At 39.9% G+C, this 22,147-nt stretch overlaps 1 protein-coding gene across 1 annotated transcript in view; it reads right to left on the bottom strand.

The window, feature by feature from the left end:
* Positions 1–243: 243 nt before the first annotated feature.
* LOC128658203 (calmodulin-lysine N-methyltransferase) overlaps positions 244–22,147 on the bottom strand; it is an 86,558-nt gene continuing 64,654 nt past the window's right edge. Inside the window, exons 3-4 of the mRNA XM_053712730.1 lie at positions 2,175–2,239; positions 244–338 (exon numbers count right to left, since the gene is read on the bottom strand). Coding sequence (XP_053568705.1) covers positions 244–338; positions 2,175–2,239 — 160 coding nt within the window. The remainder of the gene's footprint in view (positions 339–2,174; positions 2,240–22,147) is intronic.

The following is a 22,147-nucleotide window of genomic DNA, read 5'->3' on the forward strand; positions in this document are numbered from 1 at the left end:
CAGTTTTTGGGCAATTGTAATGGTGACACTAGAAAGAGTGGTGCAATGACCCCATAAAACTGCTTAGAACTGCAACTCTTGCATGGTATCACACAAGTTTAATTAACTTCCGATCATTCTATATTATTTTTTTTTCAATTTGGTATAAGTAGATAAAACATGTTAAACAGACCGCAATCTGACAGTTCAGTTGCATCAAGTACAGAATTTTAAATGCAGTTTGAGAGTGTAAAATCAGCACTTCTAAAACCTCTGCTGGTTGTGCTTGCTGCCACTATCTACAGAACTGGAGCAGGAGGATATTGTAGCCACAGCTATCAGTAGCAGAACAGATCTGCCTCCATTATAAAACATAAGAGAAAACTAGCACAACACCATCATAATATGCATCATAATAGGCAGCCCCTTTAATCTAGGAATATGCAATCTGTTGAATACAGACATAATGTTGCACAGCAAAACAAAGTATATTTATTATAGCAAATTGTTTTCTATAAGCTTTACTTCCAAAAAGTACACTTTAAATTCTCACTGTAGCAGTTCTATAGTGCAACTATGTTATGTTACTAAGGTACTTTTTTTTTTTTTTTATGTGTCGATATTAATCCTAAATAGAAAAAGTGTTTTATCTTTTTTCTTGTGCGCTCAGGTCATACTTCTTTTTTGCTTATCTTTTCTTTGGGGAAGATATTCCGGGATAATTTTTCCACGTTTGACCCAGCTGAAGAGACACAGTTGCATGTAATATTTGTTGGATAAATAAATTACAAACCTTATGGTAGCTTAGCACAGTCCCAGAGACGTTTTTTTTTACCACAATCTCTTTTGCTCTTGTCTTCTAAATATATATACATATATACCGGTGTGTGTGTGTGTATATATATATATATATATATATATATATATACACGCACACACATAAATAAAGTTAACATTTAATTTATATGTATATTTATATATACTGTGTGTGTATGTATATGTGTGTGTGTGTATATATATATATATATATATATATATATATATATATATATATATATATATATATATATATATATATATATATATATATATATATAGGTCTGATGAATGGGAGCTGTCCCCGAAACGTCACGTTTGTTGTTGTTTTTTTTAATTCCACTCAGTCTCTTTAAACTTGAGTTTTACCCTTATCTATCTTTCCTCCTGATGACAATTAGTGACAGATAAAAACAGGCAATAAAAGAGACTGTGCAAACAAGGCTGTGTGAAACATAGTATTATCTTAAAAGGTTTCCACACTGCTTTGTTTGCACAAACAGACATAAATAGAAAACAAGTTCAAACATGGCTGCACCTATTACTAAAGTACTTATAGAAACTAAACCTTTACACTAATATTTTAAATAAACAACTAATATAATCGTAATATTATGTTTTGATTTGAATACATCACAGTGGGGCCTATCTATCAAGCTCCGAACGGAGCTTGACGGACCGTGTTTCTGGCGAGTCTTCAGACTCGCCAGAAACACAAGTTATGGAGCAGTGGTAACAAAGACCGCTGCTCTATAACCCTGTCCGCCTACTCTGAGCAGGTGGACAGGAATCGCCGGAATTCAACCCGATCGAGTACGATCGGTTGATTGACACCTCCCTGCTGGCGGCCCATTGGCCGCGAGTCTGCAGGGGGTGGCGTTGCACCAGCAGCTCTTGTCAGCTGCTGGTGCAATGCTGAATATGGAGAGCGTATTGCTCTCCGCATTCAGCGATGTCTTGCGGACCTGATCCGCACTGTCGGATCAGGTCCGCAAGACATTTGTTAAATTGGCCTCTATATCTTGAATGTATTTACAATTGAACATCTCTTTATTATATTTGAATATACCAGCTGCTTTATACTGGCAAATAATAATATTGTACATTTTGCAATATAATAGATATAACAGTATGCAGAAAGTAAAATATTTTAAAAAGAGTAAAACATTCTGACAAATATCACAAAAAAATCCTTCAAAATATGTAATATGAGGCGTTTCAATAAGTACATAAAGATCAAAGCCAACTTGTCATCTAATAGACAATTTAAAATTGACAATATCAGTATATCATTAACAATTATATGCATATATTAAAAATATAGCAAATTGTATTATTGTAGATAATATTGTTTTATATACACAACAGTGATAACTTACACACATTCCCAGTGTTGTCAAAGCTTGACAAAACATCAGCAACAACTAAGGTTCCAGGATTTTGCCTAGGGAAAAAAAAATTCAAAACAATATTTAATTGATGGCTTTAGGGACTTGTGTTTAAAGCAGATACATTCAGAAACTATAGAATTAAAATTAAATCTTAATACTGAATGACTTCATTTTAAAGGTAACCTAATTGTAATCTTAAATTGGCATTTAGTGTATGTGTAATTACACTGAGGAAATAAAACCAGTGTATGTGTTTATGTTAAAGGGTTACTAAAGTCAAAATTAAAAGGATATGAAAAAGTGCTGCGTTATAAAAAACAAATATGCTTAATCAAAGTAAACATAAAAAGTAACAGATAATGTAAAAAGAGCAAACAATTTACTTGTTTACTTTCAAAATGAGCACTTAGAAATTCTCAATGTAGCCACTGCCCTCTGGGAGACATGAGAGCAGACATGTTGGTAACTTAATTTGCATACTGTCCTCTTCTGAGCATGGGTAAAACAGACTGCCTGTTTCTCTTGTATTCACTAAACACTTATCCATCTTATAATAATTTAGTAGATTTATGAACTCAAGCTAAATACAGTAAGCCTTGTTAAAAAGACCCCAGTACCCTATTAGGGCTTTGACCAAAGTGGACACTGCATAAATGAAGTTAAAAATAAATAAAAGGTACAATACTTTAAAATGATGAATAAAACATATTGCATTGATTTCTATTAAGTATAATCCACTGCTTAGTGTTTTTATTTTACAACAATGAATGTTTTATATCCCTTTAAACATTCATAGTTTAAAAATCCAATTTAAGATACACCTTTTTAGTCAATTATTTTGCTTTCATTCAATAGTTTGCAGCATAGGCACCTCCTCTGGATAGAGTGTTGTTTCAGACAAAGCTGATAAACACCCTCAGCCAATCTCGGAACAGATTGCTAATTGCAATAAGATGATGTGCATGTGCACTTCCACTATCTATGTCAAACATTTTGTTACGTTTATGTGACACTTTAGTGAAATTACAGTTCACAGACTAAAAACTATAGCTTCTATTTTTTCTAGGCTATGTACTCTTATCATTGTAGTAAATCCAGCACTGATGGAAAAAATCTCTGTCTGGTATGTGCAGGCTGCACACCGGCATGCATTATGCCTAGTAAAGCTTTATCTTAAAGGGACAATAAACACTAAATAAATGCTAGATAGAATGAAGCATTCACAGAAAATACTAGTCTGAGAATAACATGTTCATGTATGTTTTATATTTTTATTAGCTGTTTAAATTTTGACAAAACAAGTGTAAAGTTTTAGTGTCTATAAACAATGGGAGCTGCCATGTTGTAACTTAGGTTACCTTATCTGCTGTGGCCAATTAGGGACAGTTATAAATAGGTCACTAGAGTGTGCAGCCAATGACTGTGGAATATAACAGTGTTCTGCACTTCCTTTTCTAACAGGAACTGAAAAGCTCACAATTTCAGAATGGAATTACAGGAAAAGGGGACAAAATAAATAATGAAAGTATATTGCAGACTTTATGAATATATATATATATATATATATATATATATATATGATTTATTTTATATTATCATATCACAGTGTTTAATGTCCCTTTAATGAATGGTGCAAGCAAGGTAAGAGCTAGTGAAGTTAAACATAGCATCCTTTGTGCTGGCTGCTCATGTGTGTCTCCCCTTATACCCGATACATCATCATCCATATGAACAACTTTTTCATTGGAGGAAAAGCTTTGACGAATCAACAATAAAAAAATGATGTTGGGTTTCCCTTTAAAATAACTTCAAGCTGGGACTGACTGGATCTTTAAGAAGCATGAGGGTCATTTGTTTATTTACTAGTTAGGGTAGCAACACCAGTGTTTTCACCAAGCCCTTTTTAATGGGTGCACCAACCGGCTGTTTTACCAATAACACCCCTAAAATTGTAGCCATAAATAAACTAAAATGGGCAATATTAATGTTTCTCAATGTTTATTGCTCAAATTATCATTAAATAAATGTATATTAAATGATGCAATAAATCTGTGATTTGGATAGCAGAATATTATAATATTAGAAAGTATTACACTGCCCCCAGACAGTTAATTCATAATGCCACCCGTCTGCCAACTTTATCTGTGGAGAACACTGAAAGCTAATTTGTAAGAGATGCATATTAAACTTGTTCATAAAGCATACTGTATATCACTTCTAAAATAAGATCCAAATGGGTTAAAAGATGGGTCAAAAGGCCAGAAGATGTCTGTGTCAAATGCCTTATAGATTACCTAGATCTGATCCATCTCTACTAGGATTACGCTAAACCAGTGTTTCTTAACTCCAGTCCTCAACTACCCCTAACAGACCAGATTTTCATGATATCTTAAGGGGATATGAAATCCAAATATTTTCATTTGTGATTCAAAAAAAGCATGCAATTTACTTTTATTAGCAAATTAAGAAAAATTATCAAACAAATACATTTTATAATAGAAGTAAATTAGAAAGTTGTTTAACCAGTTAAGGCATTTAGACGTAGATCTACATCATGCATTATGATTGATGGCGACATAAAGGACTCGATTTATCAAGCTACGGCGGATAGGGGAGAACATATGAGCCCCTGTCTGCCCCTACTCACCTCTGGCGGACAGAATTCCGCTGACAGGATTTAACATTGTACGCGAGTGATATTTTGTGCTTGCGTGCAATGCCGCCTCCTGCCTGCGCACAGCCAATTACGCGCGGGCAGGAGCTATCAATCTCCCCAGTCGGACGAGACCAGGGAAATTGAAATTCTCCACCTAAGGAGGTGGAGAAGAGTGTAGGAAGCAGTGGCCTGCTTCATAAATATGGACTGTAGGTTCTCTTGTGAGAACCAGCAGTCGAAAAGCAGGAGAAGGCTTGATAAATCGTGCCCAAACAAAATCCCTTTAAAAAAACAAGTGCAAAAGCATGTTACTCTGTCCCCCTCTGTCCCCCCCTCTCTTCCTCTGTTCTCCCCCTCTCTCTCTCTTACACTATTTTAACTTCTCCCCCTCTCTCTCTCCCTCTGTTCACCCCTCTTTCTCTCTCTCTCTACCTCTGTTCTCCCCCTCTCTATCTACCTCTGTTCCCCCCTCTCTATCTACCTCTGTTCTCCCCCCTCTATCTACCTCTGTTCTCCCCCTTTCTCTCATCCTCTGCCCCCCATCTCTCTCCTTCTCTGTTCTCCCCCATCCCCTCTCTCTCTTCCTCCCTCTGTTCTCCCCTCTCACTCTTCCTCTGTTCGCCCTCCCCACTCTCGCTTCCCCCCCTCGCTCTGTTCTCCCCTCTCTCCCTCTGTTCTCCCCCTCTCTCTCTCCTTCTGTTCTCCCCCCTCTCTCTCTCCCTCTGTTCACCCTCTTTCTCTCTCTCTACCTCTGTTCTCCCCCTCTCTCTCATCCTCTGCCCCCATCTTTCTACTCTGTTTTCCCCATCCCCTCTCTCTCTTTCTCCCTATGTTCTCCCCTCTCACTCTTCCTCTGTTCGCTCTCCTCTCTCTCTCTTACTCTGTTCTCCCCCTTCCTCTGTTCTCCCCTCTCTCCCTCTGTTCTCCCCCTCTCTCTCTACCTGTTCTCCCTCCTCTCTCTCTCTTCCTCTGTTCTCCCCATCCCTCTGTTCTCCCCCCTCTCTGTCTCCCTCTGTTCTCCCCCTCTCTCTCTTCCTCTGTCCTCCCCTCTCTCTCTCCCTCTATTCTCCCCTCTCTCTCTCCCTCTATTCTCCCCTCTCTCTCACTCTATTCTCCCCTCTCTATCTCTTTATTCTCACCCTCTCTCTTCCTGTCCTCCCCTCTCCCTCTTTTCTCCCCTCTCTCCCTCTGTTCTCCCCTCTCTCCCTCTGTTCTCCCCTCTCTCCCTCTGTTCTACCCCTCTCTCTCTCCCTCTGTTCTCCCCCTCTCTCTCTCCCTCTGTTCTCCCTCTTCTGTCTCTTCCTCTGTTCTCCCCATCCCTCTGTTCTTCCCTCTCTCTCTCTCTCTCTCTCTCTCCGTTTTCCCCCCTCTCTCTCTCCCTCTATTCTCCCCTCTCTCTCCCTCTATTCTCCCCCTCTATCTTCCTGTCCCCCCCTCCCTCTATTCTGCCCTCTTTTCTCCCCTCTCTCCCTCTATTCTCCCCTCTCTCCCTCTCCCTCTGTTCTCTCCTCACTCTCTCTCCCTCTGTTCTCTCCTTGCTTTCTCTCTCTCTGTTCTCTCCTCACTCTCTCTCCCTCTGTTCTCTCCTTGCTTTCTCTCTCTATGTTCTCTCCTCACTCTCTTTCCCTCTGTTCTCTCCTCACTCTCTCTCCCTCTGTTCTCTCCTCACTCTCTCTCCCTATGTTCTCTAGTCACTCTCTTTTCCTCAGTTCTCCCCTCTCTCTTTTCCTCAGTTCTCCCCTCTCTCTCTTCTTCTGTTCTCCCCTCTCTCTCTTCTTCTGTTCTCCCCTCTTCTTCTTCTGTTCTCCCATCTCTCTTCTTCTGTTCTCCCATCTCTCTTCTTCTGTTCTCCCATCTCTCTTCTTCTGTTCTCCCATCTCTCTTCTTCTGTTCTCCCATCTCTCTTCTTCTGTTCTCCCATCTCTCTTCTTCTGTTCTCCCATCTCTCTTCTTCTGTTCTCCCCTCTTCTTCTTCTATTCTCCCCTCTTCTTCTTCTGTTCTCCCCTCTTCTTCTTCTGTTCTCCCCTCTTCTTCTTCTGTTCTCCCCTCTTCTTCTTCTGTTCTCCCCTCTCTTCTTCTTCTGTTCTCCCCCTCTCTCTTCCTCTGTTCTCCCACCTCTCTCCCTCTGTTCTTCCCCTCCTCTCTCCCTCTGTAACCCTCACCCTGTCTGTCCCTTCCTCCTCCTCATGCAATTTGTTTTGTACACAGTGCTTAAAAAAAAATACAGGGAACATTGCACTTAAGTCAAAATTAAACTTTCATGATTCAGATAGAACATTCAATTTTAAATAACTTTCCAATGTACTTCCATTAACAAAATGTGCACAGGCTTTTTGAGTCACTGGCTCCTACTGAGCATGTGCAAAAATTCACAGAATATACTTATATGCATTTGTGATTGGCTGATGGCTGTCACATGATACAGGAGGAGTGGAAAAAGACAACTTTATAATTTGTCAGAAAAAAAATCTACTACAGTACTCATTTGAAGTTCAGACTAAGTGCTAATGTATTGTCTTTCTATAATGCATTTGTTGATTATGCAAATCTAATGTATTTACTGGTCTAACTTTTAAACTGTGCAAAAAACTGGAAAAATGTAAAACTTCTGCTCTCTATTATGTGAGATAAACTAAAATGAAAGGTACTGCTGTCAAAAAGCAGATCTGTGATGGCGAGCTGCTCCAATCACAGGATGCAACAATGCGCAAGCTACAAGATGGCGGCGCTCAGTATATAATGCAGAGCTTTACCAGCTGGATTTTGTTAAAATAAGAGAAAGATTTAAAAGAGAGCTGCAGATACAGGAGGAAACACAATAGCATGGTGAGTAGTAACCATGCTACTGTAGTTGTACTCAGAAGTTTAATGTCCCTTTAATGTCAGTAACAAAAAAGAATTAGATAGCACAGAAAAAAATAAAGGGTCGTGCTGGTGAGTTTTTGCTATTACTCGCCCAACAAGAAAGTGGATTATTTTTATTAATTATATGCCCTGTAGATGCATATGCATACTGTAGTTAGCCTGCAATTCCTGGTCTTACAATACACAACAGAGCAGCATCTGATTGGCCAAACCAAAGAACATGAATTTTCAAGAGGTGTGTGTCTGGACTGCTCTAAGACATCAAAACTCTGTAATTGCTAACAAAATGACAGTACAACAGAATTTCTGCAAAACAGAGCAGCATCTGATTGGCCAAACCAAAGAACATAAATTCCATCAGGTTTTTCAAGAGGTGTGCGCCTAGACTGCTCTGTAATTGCTAACAAAATGACAGTTCAACAGAATTTCTGCAATACAGAGCTTAACTGCTGTTATATACATTACAGTTTAATAAACACACTTTAATGGTCCTTTAAACAGAAACATTATTTCATTATTCAATACAACCACTAGAGGGAGAAAGACACATAGCAGCATTTCACTTTGCCAAATTTTAATTTGCATAGTAACCTGTTTTTTTGCAAATATTTTAGAAAACATAAACATTAGCTGCTAAATTTTTAATTTCACAAATAAAACTTTATACCAATACTACACTCTTAAAGGCATAATACAGTCAAAATTAAACTTTCATGATTCAGATAGGGCATGCAATTCTACTTATTTTATTAAGTTGACTTCGTTCTCTGGGTATTGTTTATTGCAGAGTAAACCTAGGTAAGCTCAGGAGCGTTATGTGTTTCCAGAATTTTATGGCAGCAGTGTTTGCAACAATGTACAACATTTTTTACTTTACTGTCTCTTTAAAACAAAAAACATAGAAGTGCTAAAGATTAAAACCAGGAACATTTATTAAATTAAGTATACAAAACATTTCCTCCTGAGACTACAGAAAAAATAAATATATTTTTTTATTAAATGGTCAAATCAAAGAGAATATTATATAATATATTTATGTCTGCAGGTCATATAAATAAGGTGCTTTGAACTACACACATGAAGGTCAATTATATTTTAAGGAGCCACAACAGCTGCAGAGCGTGATAAAATGCTTTATATACTTATATTTAGTAACCAGAAGAAAAATGTTATGAGCCCTGCCAAGTGGGTCACTGGTATTTATCGTCCCTACCAGATATAGTATCTCAAAATAATGTTTATATGAAACAATGTACAAGGACAGTAAGAACCTTTTGTGCTAAATTTACCAATTTTTTTATATCTACAATATAAAAGTAAATATGGTATTTATATTGCTAATTTTAAAGGGGAAGTAAACAAGGCATATTTTGCAATGCACTTTCAGAATTACAAGATGTTTGCTCATCTCTATGCTTACTAAAAAAAAAAAACATGTGCCGTACCTAGTGTTTGAAGCACTCCCATTGCAGCATTATTTGGCAGGCAGCCAGCACCATTCCTTTAAGCTTTTTTTTTTTACTTCAGGAAACTTGAGCCAACATTACAGACTATAAAATACAGTACAAGCCGCCCCATATACATACAGGAGCACACACATGACCTTGCATGTAAGTTCACAGGTCTACTTCTCCTATATATCATGCTTTAACAAGGTGATCTTCATCAGCTGGCAGATTGCAGACAAGGCCTCTAACCCTACATCAATTTTGTAGTTGCTTTCTTTGTAAATTATACCCTGGCATAATGCACCTAGGTTCTAAAGTTGCAGAATATGTTCACACTTTGTGAGAATACCTAAGTGTCAAGATGGTGGTGTCCAGAATGAAGACGCAGCGTTTCAGTGTCTTGCCACCTCGGCCATGTTTTCCTGGACACTTATGAGTTATACATGCTGCAGGGTGTGCAGACAGGAACATGAATAGTGCTGTCCAGTGTCACTATTTATGTGCTGATGAGCTGTTGTTCGTTCCTCGTAGAGCGCTTTTCTCTTTGTATGCAAATTAATATGACCCTGGGAAAGTCTCCCTATGGGTGATGGGGAAAACCAGACATGGACTCCTTGCCCAGTGTGCTTAGAGGAATGTGGCTACACCTCACTGACGAGTCCCAAAGAAGGCTGAAACGATCGGCTGGGGTTGTCATATTCCTTATTCAGAGGAGAACTGCCTGGTATTTTGGGGCTGGACTGACCTTACTTGGCGGGATCAGACTGATATATAAAGTTTTGCTCTGTGAAAAGCACACTGGTCTAAAAGAGGCTGCTCCTGGGTGGTAAATCACCATAGAACTAGCTGATGAGCTGTTGTTCGTTCCTGGTAGAGAGCTTTTATCTTTGTATGCAAATTAATATGACCCTGGGGAATTCTCCCTATGGGTGATGGGAGAAACCAGACGTGGACTCCTTGCCCAGTGTGCTTAGAGGAATGTGGCTGCACCTCACTGACAAGTCCCATAGGAGGCTGAAACTATCGGCTGGGGTTGTCATGTTCCTTGTTCATGTCAGGGTTTTTTCCCTGCTTTGTTTGCCATTTGCTGCTGGCAGCCATTTTACTTACCTCATACTGAATCTGGTGCAGAGTGTCTGATGCTTCTCATTTCCTGCACGCCCTCTTATGGCCAGACTGGTGTACATCATCCATGTGAGACAGGTTGCAGTCTCAGTATTGTGATGTCATTACTTATTATTTAAAGGGCCTCTGAGACAACGCAAGGGCAAAGCATACTGAACAGACCTGTTTGTGAGTTCCTGTTCCTGTGTATTACCTGGCTGTCTGACATCTCTCCTGGTTCCTGACTCGGCTCGTCTGACTACCAGCTCTGGCTTTGACTCCTGGCTCCTGGCTCCCATAGGAGGCTGAAACTATCGGCTGGGGTTGTCATGTTCCTTGTTCATGTCAGGGTTTTTTCCCTGCTTTGTTTGCCATTTGCTGCTGGCAGCCATTTTACTTACCTCATACTGAATCTGGTGCAGAGTGTCTGATGCTTCTCATTTCCTGCACGCCCTCTTATGGCCAGACTGGTGTACATCATCCATGTGAGACAGGTTGCAGTCTCAGTATTGTGATGTCATTACTTATTATTTAAAGGGCCTCTGAGACAACGCAAGGGCAAAGCATACTGAACAGACCTGTTTGTGAGTTCCTGTTCCTGTGTATTACCTGGCTGTCTGACATCTCTCCTGGTTCCTGACTCGGCTCGTCTGACTACCAGCTCTGGCTTTGACTCCTGGCTCATTTGACTTCTGGACATTATTATTTCTTTGTTATTAATAAAGTGTGATTATTTTTGCACTTCTCGTCTCAGTCTGATTCCTGGCACCCTGACATTATGCAAGGGCCATGAATTCTGCTAATAATTCACCTTTACCTACCATCATTTCCAGGATGGATGAACAGGATCATCGCTTGGATCAATTTGCACTAGCCCTGCTGACTCGCACTGCACATTTGGATCAGAGTGTCCCACAAGTTATGGCTGCTCCTGTTTCCGCTGCTGCACCTAGTCCTACCAGGTGCATGTTCGGTTCTGCACCTCTACCTCATCGATATGGAGGCGATTCTATTCAGTGCAGAGGGTTTTTGAACCAGGTTGGTATTTACTTTGAGGTGCTACCTCAGGCGTTTCCCTCTGACAGAGCTAAGGTGGGATTTCTCATTTCGTTACTCTCTGACACAGCTTTTGCCTGGGCTAATCCCTTGTGGGAGACTAATAAACCTGTGATTTCAAATTACCCTGAATTTGTGGCCTCCTTTCAAAGGGTTTTTGAAGTTCCGGCTCGCTCTTCCTCTGCTGCTAAACGACTCATGTCCATTCAGCAAGGTATGAGATCTGTTGCTCAGTATGCCATTAAGTTCCGTATGCTTGCCGCAGAGGTAGGTTGGAACAATGAAGCCCTTGTTGTCGCCTTCTTTCATGGGCTCTCTGATGCGATTAAAGATGAAGTTGCTGCCAGAGATTTACCAGAGGATCTCGAGGCATTGATATCTTTTTTAATCCTAATTGACATCAGACTAAGTGAGAGGCCCTCTTTCAAGGAGCGCTAGCGGAAGTCTCCTGTTACATTGTCTCCTACATGTTCGTTCCTACCCATGCCTCCCTGTCCTCCTATGCCTCCTGGTCTCGAGTCACCAGGTACTGTTGAGCCGATGCAGTTGGGATTCACGCATCTCTCCGTGGCGGAGAGGGCCTTTAGGAGGAGGGAGGGGCTCTGCCTCAAGTGTGGGTTACAGGGCCACTTTTTAAAGTCTTGTCCTACATGGCCGGGAAAACCTCGCACTTAAGGTCCTGTTGGGGGCAGACCTTGGGTGGTTTATCCTTGTCCCCGGAACCGCTAAAGGAGAAACCTTTGGTCACGGTTGTCCTTTCCTGGGTGGACTCCTCCATAGTCACCCAGGCTCTTGTTGACTCCGGTGGTGCGGGCTATTTCATTGACAGTGCTTCTGTATCAAAGCACTCCATTCCTGTATTGCCTCTGTCCGTTCCGCTTGCTATTGAGGCCATTGATGGCAGGTCCCTTCAGCTCGCACAAGTTACTCACGAAACCGCTCCGCTATCCATGGCTGTTGGGGCTCTCCATTTTGAAACCCTCCAGTTCCAGGTGATAAACTCTCTGCATTTTCCGGTAGTTCTGGGTTATCTCTAGCTCCAAAAGCACAATCCCAGTCTCGACTGGCGCTGGTCCAACATTTTCTCATGGTCCCCGCAATGTATCTCCAATTGTCTTCGGAAACCAGTCAAAGTCTTGTGCACTTCTTCCGTATCTCAATTGCAAGAGGAGTACAGAGAGTTCCTAGACATTTTTGACAAGGTGCGTGCCAGTACTTTGCCTCCTCACCGGTCTTAAGATTGTGCCATAGACCTGCAACCCGGAGCCATTCCTTCTCGGGGCCGGGTTTACCCTCTGTCTGTTGCAGAGAATTGTGCTATGGAGGAGTATGTTGCCAATGCTCTGTCCCTGGGGATCATCCACAAATCCTGCTCTCCTGCAGGGGCTGGCTTCTTCTTTGTGAAGAAAAAGGGTGGCGAGTTAAGACCATGCATCGATTATAGGGGTCTTAATCGTCTTACCATTAAGAATGCTTACCCTATTCCGCTCATTACGGAACTCTTTGACCGCCTCAAGGGAGCTACGGTCTTTTCTAAACTTGATTTGAGAGGAGCATACAATCTTGTTAGGATTAAGGTGGGCCACGAATGGAAAAAAGCATTTAACACCAGGAGCGGGCATTATGAGTATCTTGCAATGCCCTTTGTCCTATGTAATGCTCCAGCTGTTTTCCAGGAATTTATTAATGATGTCCTACGAAATATGTTGCAACAGTGTGTTGTGGTGTACTTAGATGATATCCTCATACACTCACCCACTCTTGAGGCTCATCATTCTGATGTTACACAGGTACTTCAGAGATTACGTGAGAATGGCCTGTTTTGTAAACTCGAGAAATGGGAGTTCCATCAGACTCAAGTAACCTTCCTAGGTTATGTTATCTCCGTTGCAGGGTTCTCCATGGATCCTGACAAGTTGTCTGCAGTTCTGCAGTGGCCTCGCCCAGTTGGTCTTCGCTCTATTCAACGTTTTTTGGGCTTTGCCAATTACTATAGGAAGTTTATTAAAATACTTTTCTTCCTTGGTCAAACCTATCACTCACATGACCCGTAAGGAGAATGATCCACTCCATTGGTCACCTACTGCCAATAAGGCTTTTGGGAGTCTTAAGATTGCCTTTGCTGCTGTTCCAGTTCTGGCTCATCCTAACCCTGTCCTGCCTTTCATTCTTGAGGACGAAGCGTCTGAGACTGGAGTAGGTGCCCTCTTGTCTCAATGTCCTACACCTGACGGTTCCTTGCATCCGTGCAGTTTCTTCTCTAAGAAATTGTCTGCGGCGGAGTGCAATTATGAAATTGGCGACAGGGAATTACTGGTCATAATTTTGGCACTCAAGGAATGGAGGCACCTTCTCGAGAGTACTAGCGTACCCGTGCTCATTCTTACTGACCACAAGAATTTAACTTATCTATCTGAAGCAAAACGTTTGTCGCCCCAACAGGCCAGATGGGCGCTATTTTTGTCTTGGTTTAATTATGTGGTCTCCTACCTGCCTGGTAGTAAGAATGTTAGGGCTGATGCCCTCTCTCGACAATTTCCGCCTCTGTCCAAGGAGGAGTCTGTACCTATTCCAGTTATACCTCCTAACCATATTTTGGCTACCATACAAACTAATTTGACTTCTCCCTTGGGAGAGGAGATCCTGGCTGCACAAACCAATGCACCTCCTGAGAAACCTAGTGGTAAGTGCTTTGTTCCTGAGAATCTTCGAACTAAACTATTGCACACTTACCACTATCCTAAAGTCGCAGGTCACCCGGGCAAGAACCAAATGATTTGGTCTGTCACTTGACAATTCTGGTGGCCAGGTCTTCGTTATGATGTTGCTGAGTATGTTGCCTCCTGCTCAGTCTGTGCACAGAATAAGACTCCTCGACGTCTTCCTGTGGGTCTTCTTCAACCTATTGCTAATGGTGAGCGTCCTTGGATACATCTTTCCATGGACTTCATTGTCGAGCTCCCTGTTTCCAATGGCAATACTGTTATCCTAATGGTGGTTGATAATTTTTCTAAAAGGTCACATTACATTCTCTTGAAGAAGCTGCCTACCGCTAAGGAACTTGCTTCAATTTTTGCCCGGGAGTTCTTCTGTTTACATGGGTTACCCAAGGAGATAGTCTCGGACCGGTGTAGCCAGATTGTCTCCAGATTTTGGCGTTCCTTTTGTGCTCAAATGGGGATCCAGCTTTCATTCTCCTCGACATTTCACCCTCAATTCAATGGGGCTGTGGAACGATCTAATCAAGCTCTGGAACAGTTCCTCTGTTGCTATGTCTCAGATCACCACAATAATTGGTCTGAACTGTTACCTTGGGCAGAGTTCGCTCGTAATAGTGCTATTAATGCTTCCTCCCACCCAGTTATCCCCATTCATGGCGAATTATGGGTTCCAACCATCCTTGTTGCCCGATTCATTCATGTCTCAGGGTATTCCGGCTTTGGAGGAGCATCTCCGGTAACTCTGTTCCATGTGGGTACAGATTCAGGATTGCCTTCATTCTATGCAGCACCAAAAGTTCCAGGCTGATTGTAGGCGTCTGCCCGCGACTTCCTACCAGGTTGGTGAGAGGGTTTGGCTGTCCACCCGCAACTTGAACCTTTGGGTGCCTTCCAATAAACTGGCTCCCTGTTATATTGGTCCTTTTCGAATACTCTGACGGGTCAATCCTGTGGCCTACGCAATGCGCATCTCCAATGTTTTTCATGTCTCCCTCTTGAAACCATTGGTTTGTAATCACCACTGTGTTGCCTCGTCCTATCTCTGTTGACAACCATGAAGAATATGAGGTCAGCAGCATTATTGACTCTCATATGTCCAGGGGCCGTGTACAGTATTTGGTTCACTGGAGGGGCTACAGTCCGGAGGAGCGTTCATGGGTTCCCTCCTCTGATGTTCATGCTCCCGCCCTCCTCCATGCCTTCCATGCCCGTTTCCCCAATAAGCCTTTTGTCCTCCTGCGGGGGAGGGGGTCGTTGAGGGGAGGCTACTGTCAGGGTTTTTTCCCTGCTTTGTTTGCCATGTGCTGCTGGCAGCCATTTTACTTACCTCTTACTGAATCTGGTGCAGAGTGTCTGATGCTTCTCATTTCCTGCACGCCCTCTTATGGCTGGACTGGTGTACACCATCCGTGTAAGACAGGTTGCAGTCTCAGTATTGTGATGTCATCACTTATTATTTAAAGGGCATATGTTCAGCATGCTTTGCCCTTGCGTTGTCTCAGACCTGTTTGTAAATTCCTGTTCCTGTGTATTACCTGGCTGTCTGACGTCTCTCCTGGTTCCTGACTCAGCTCGTCTGACTACTCGCTTTGGCTCCTGACTTGGCTCGTCTGACTACCAGCTCTGGCTTTGACTCCTGGCTTGTTATTTGACTTGTGGACTTTTTATTATTTCTTTGTTATTAATAAAGGTTTGATTATTTTTGCACTTCTTGTCTCAGTCTGATTCCTGGCACCCTGACAGTTCAGAGGAGAATTGCCTGGTATTTTGGGGCTAGACTGACCTTACTTGGCGGGATCAGACTGATATACTTCAGGAACGTTTTCCTCTGTTAAAAGCACACTGGTCTAAAAGAGGCTGCTCCTGGGTGGCAAATCGCCATAGAACTAGCTGATGAGCTGTTGTTCGTTTCTGGTAGGGAGCTTCTCTCTTTGTATGCAAATTAATATGACCCTGGGGAAGTCTCCCTATGGGCGATGAGAGAAACCAGACGTGAACTCCTTGCCCAGTGTGCTTAGAGGAATGTGGCTGCACCTCACTAACGAAGCCTATAGGAGGCCAAAACGATCATCTGGGGTTGTCATGTTCCTTGTTCAGAGGAGAATTGCCTGGTATTTCAGGGCTAGATTGACCTTACTTGGCGGGATCAGACTAATATACTTCAGGAAAGTTTTCCTCTGTGAAAAGCACACTGGTGAAAAAGGGGGTAGTGTACAAGCGCTAAGGTAATCCCCAAGCTGTATCCAAACAGAGATCCTAACCAACCTCCAAAAAATATGCACAAATAGTAAGAAGTGAATACAGCGCCATCAAGAGGCCAAGGGATAAATATACTCACAGAGAGATAAAAAAAGATTATTTAATGAACCATGTTAAAAAGCATCAGTAAAAAATGTAAAAAACACATATAGATAAAATTACAAAAACAGGAATATCTTGCAGGAGCAGCTAAAGCTGATAATTACAATAAAAACAGAGATAATCACAGGTGATCAGTGTGAGTGGTACACCAGATTAAGAGTGTAAACTAGTGAAGCAGAATAAGCCTAAGTACAACTATAACAAGTGCATCAAGCAAGAAATTAATAAACAATAGTACACACAGTAATGTTCAAAAAATAGTGTGTCAAAAAAAATAAATTTGAAAAATGCACTGCAGTGCAAAAAGAGGGTCAAATAGTAAGTGAGTGCAAATGGATATAACAAATGCTAGCTACTAATCCAGTGAGGTAAAGATATAATTAAATAAAATACACAATATGCAATAACATAAAAAATATATTCCAAAAAAGTGTTCCAAAAAGTTGATCAACAAATGTTAGTGAAGAACAAAAATAAGTCAATAAAAAACAAAAAAAATGAAAAAAATGGGTGATGAAAAACAAGGTGAAAGTGAGGAAATTGGTTCCTTCAATATTAGTTACTTTAACAGATCCAAATTCCTGAGTGTGGTAGCTGAAGTAGCTGATTGGATCCTAGCACCTGACAGCTGCTCCTATGATATCCTAAAAAGTGTCCCTGAAAAAAAGAAATTCACAACATAGTGTATCCAATATGAGAATGAAGTAAAGATTAAAATAATGCTTACCAATATGTCAACGCGTTTCTGCCCTCAAAAAAGGGCCTTTCTCAAGACTAAAATATTGGTAATGGTAGCTAGCCTTATATACAGTTTAGAAGTAGCCTATATGTTAGTTTAATTGATTAATTGTATTGTTTGGGCGCCAAATCCCTCCACTTCCTGTGTAACATCTAAAAGATTCCCCCATAAAGTGTAACATCACTTCCTATGTAACATCTAAAAAATTCCCCCATATGGCAAACAGGAAGTCCCTCCACTTCCTGTGTAACATCTAAAAGATTCCCCCATAAAGTGTAACATCACTTCCTATGTAACATCTAAAAAATCTAAAAAATTCCCCTATATGGCAAACCGGAAGTATATAAATCTTACCGGATTAATTTTATACATATCTAAATATATAAATCATTCAAAAGGCATATATATGGCCTTAGATTTATCCAGTTGTTTCTTTCTCAATTACCGGTATGTTTATTTTGACTTACCGGTTTCAAGCCCAATATCGGAGCTACCCGGAAGTGACGTAACCGTTGACGTCACTTCCGGTCTGGCGATATTACATAAACAAGCCGCTAGCCACGTTAGCATGCTGTACAATGCTAATATATGCGGCTGTCAGTTGCGCCTCCCATCTAGTATATTAAATCCTTAGAGAGCCCTGGGGATGAAAGTGTCAGAACAATGCCCACCAATGTGTCGCTCAAGGGGATAAGTGTCAAGGCACTATTGGCCCCCAAACGTTATAACAATAAATAAAGGCTATATCATCACAAACAGTGAGATTTACAAAAAACTAACACATATTTTATGTCAGTGGGACAAAGGAAACAGTAAAAACAATAAAGGCAAGTATTTTTGGAAATGAAAGAACGGTTTTGCTATCTATTTCTCTTAAGTCCAAAGGGAGTCAGATAATATTTTCTTTCTATAGCCATATTTTATATACCCATCATTACACTAGTAGATGGATTGAGTGATCTCAATTATTATAATATGTGTTAACATATTGTCAAAGTATATTTAAGATACACTAGTAGTGGATTAAGTGATCTTAAATATTATAATATGTGTTAACATATTGTTAAAATATTTTGAGATATGTTTGACATTTCATAAAGAGAAGAGGAGTTGTATGTACTTTTATGGATCCTTCAATGTCATTGAGCCATGCTCAGATGGTAAGATCTCGCATATTTATAAGAAATAAAGTTTTTTTTTATTTATTTTTATTTTTATTTAGTTTAAAATAGATCAGAATCATAGTGAGAGGAGGAAGAAATTGACCTGTGATTAATTATTTGCAGAGGGCAAACTGCTTAGTTATTAAAAAAGTCCTAGAATGTATTTATATATATATATCTCGTTTGCTCCAAAAATTGAGCATAGATAGATAAAAGATAAAAAATACAAAGTCCCAATGGAAACAATTTGGACTTAGTTGTCCATCTATCTGATATGCATAATCAGTTATACGTATATAAAGCTATAGATAAAACCAGGACATGGTATCTCATATTTAGCGAGAAGTAGGAGGGATATGTACCTGATTATGGTCGCATAAATATATTAGATTACAACGCCATCATAGTAATTGAATATGGAAACTAGTGATAGCTGGACAAGTCCAGTGTATAAATTTCTGTGTCAGAGAAAAAGAAACAAACAAGTGTATGCTCATAAGTGTAATTAAGGGTATATATATATAAAAGGGTATATAAATAGGAAAGAGTCTACATTTGCTATTTAATAGTTGAGAACTAGAACAATAGATGAAAAAACCTTCTTCTTATGTTAATAGGATAACTGTATAGATGTCCACACTAATTGCTTAGAAGGTTGAATCTGCAAAATCTACTTTTAAATCATTCTAACCCACAATTATATAGTATTGTGGAGCTTAGATTTTAGTGATGATCAGAAGATCAAACAGAGGTGGTAAACAAATATGTGGTAGGGTGAAGGGTAACCTTAAGCAGACAAAAATGGATACGCAATCAATGAGCAAAAATGGATGAACTTCTGTGTATTTAGTTGGAGGGCTAAAATGCCTATATAATGAGACTTTGGATTGGATATATACGATACCGGACCTTCTATAAATTAAAGTTAGGTCTTTATAAAGGCTAAATTGTTTAATAACCCAGAAGCTTTAAAACAGCGGGTTTTTAGAGTTCTAAATGATACAGCACTATCTTATAAGTCTAGGTTGTGTCTTTATATAGACTAGATTTTCAATAGCCCAGATGATTCAAAGGTTTTTTTATTTGTTAAAAAGTCTTTGGAGAGGAATTTTATGAAGACATTGGCAGATACATATCATAAATTGAAGAGGTAGATAAGATCCTCCCTATTATTCAGACCTTTCGGGTGTAAGCAGTCTAATGAGAAGATCCATTTGGATTCTGCTTTTAAGAGGCTCTTTTCAAAATTACCCCCTCTCCTGACAGTTCAGAGGAGAATTGCCTGGTATTTTGGGGCTAGACTGACCTTACTTGGCGGGATCAGACTGATATACTTCAGGAACGTTTTCCTCTGTTAAAAGCACACTGGTCTAAAAGAGGCTGCTCCTCGGTGGCAAATCGCCATAGAACTAGCTGATGAGCTGTTGTTCGTTTCTGGTAGAGAGCTTCTCTCTTTGTATGCAAATTAATATGACCCTGGGGAAGTCTCCCTATGGGTGATGAGAGAAACCAGACGTGAACTCCTTGCCCAGTGTGCTTAGAGGAATGTGGCTGCACCTCACTAACGAAGCCTATAGGAGGCCAAAATGATCATCTGGGGTTGTCATGTTCCTTGTTCAGAGGAGAATTGCCTGGTATTTCAGGACTAGATTGACCTTACTTGGCGGGATCAGACTAATATACTTCAGGAAAGTTTTCCTCTGTGAAAAGCACACTGGTGTAAAAGAGGCTGCTTTCGGGTGCTAAATCGCCATAGAACTAGCTGATGAGCTGTTGTTTGTTCCTGGTAGAGCCTCTCTCTCTTTGAGTGCAATTCATGTTACCCTCTGCACACCCTGCAACATGTGTAACTCATATGTGTCCTGGAAAACATATCTGAGATGGCAACCCTACCAAAGTGTAAGGTATTATAATAGGAGAAATGTTTTGAAAAGAGCTAAAGGCATAGGAGGAAACACAATTATATGGTGAATAGTTACAATTCTTCTGTAGTTGTGTATTACAACATTTGTTCAGCTCTCTGTTAACGAACCCTATAACAAGATGTCAAATCAATAAGTAAATACATTCTACTTTATTAGTAATGTTACTCAGGAGACTGAATACAAAATGAACATATAATTACAAATATCTTGCTCAACATTATTTAGGTAACTTTATATGTTAAATATCACAGAAGGGCTACACACTGTAAACAATGTAAAAGCATACTGATGTACAAAAGACATCAGCGTATGTAATAAAGCACTTTCATACAGAAAAGCACTTCTGACAATGTCAAAAAGGGAGCACACCTGATGCCAAAAGATGGATAAGGCAGCATTGTGCCTAATGTGTTGCTATGGCAACTGCTGCAATTGTAAAATGGTGCCCTTGACCTCTTTTGAGTATAATGAAATAAGCATAAAGTCATAAATGGCTTTTGATGGTTCAACTAGAAGGGCTAGTTTAAGTAGCAACCTAGATTATCAATGTTAAAATGCTCTAGATTTAGAAAACAGGTAAAGTTTGCATTAGAGCGTAAGGCAGAAATGACCGTGTGAAGGGATTACTTTTTGAAATGAAAAACCATCATAAGCCTACTTAGTTACTTGAGGTCAAGTACTTGGAAGCATTCATCCTATTTTTAAGGCAATAGATAAGTCTGAATAAAACTCTTGCACTGAGTTCACACTGGAACAAGTGTACTATTGCAATACTACCCGAAAAATTTGAGAATGTCACCTTCAACAACGATAGTAAAAAAAGGGTACCTCATGCTACTTTGTTATATAACAAACATAACTGTACTTTTTTTTCCAAAATCTAAGACATCAGAATTTAGAATGGGTGTAACAGGTTTAATGACAAAATTTAAAACTGGGATTACACAGTGCAATTCAAGCAATAAATAAAAAGTGTGAGTAAGTTGACAACTGGAAAAAATAAACACTTTAACCTTTTCGTTACTTAATCTTGTCCAACTTGCTATATCTATATTTTATATTACCATCTCAAAGGGTTTAATGTCCCTTTAAATTCAAAATAATGTATTAAACTAAAAAACATGAATTCTTAAACTCATTAATGAATTATAAATCAATCAATAAAAAGTGACTAGAACCTTAACACAATATATACAAACCACATCAAAACACCATAAGTTCCAGGTAAAGGCAGGTTCTTTTTAATTTAGAGTGGATAGATAACAGCAATGTTGACAGAAATCTTTAGGTTGGTTCCTCAAAAGGAGAAAACCATAGCTTGAAACTGTTTAATTCGATGATATACAGCAATGCAGCTGAGCAATCCTACTCACATGTTGCAGAGCTTCAATAACTCTAAAAATTGTGCTTTATAAGAGAAACCCAGGGTAATTCAAGATACACTGTAGTCTCCGGTGCTGGTTACAAAGTTTTTATTAAAAGATTACAAAAGAAACCAAATCACTTTCAACAAATTAGGGTGTGTGTCTGAATACACAGGACTGCTTTCTCTACACTGTGTTTTTAGGCTAATGCTGTACCACAATTTTGCCCTTCCTTGTGATCAATGTTCCTCCATTAACTCTGAGGATCGTTTCACTATATCCACATAGCTTTTTCACAGAGCTCCTTTAGATTTCTGTCAAAAAAAAAAGATGTCTGTCCTGTTTTCCATCCACTTTGGAAATTGTGGTGATTTGATGTAGTTTGTATATATTGTGTTAAGGTTCTAGTCCCTTTTTATTGATTGATTTATAATTTATATTATTGTTCACTTGTGTTAAGAACCTATCACTGTGATTCATTTTGGTTTTCACTAATGAATTATGTTAACATCACTTTAGCTCTGATCCTGTGAACTGTGGTCTTCTTGAAGCCAAGACA

Source organism: Bombina bombina, chromosome 4, assembly GCF_027579735.1.
Source record: "Bombina bombina isolate aBomBom1 chromosome 4, aBomBom1.pri, whole genome shotgun sequence".
NCBI lineage: Eukaryota > Metazoa > Chordata > Amphibia > Anura > Bombinatoridae > Bombina > Bombina bombina.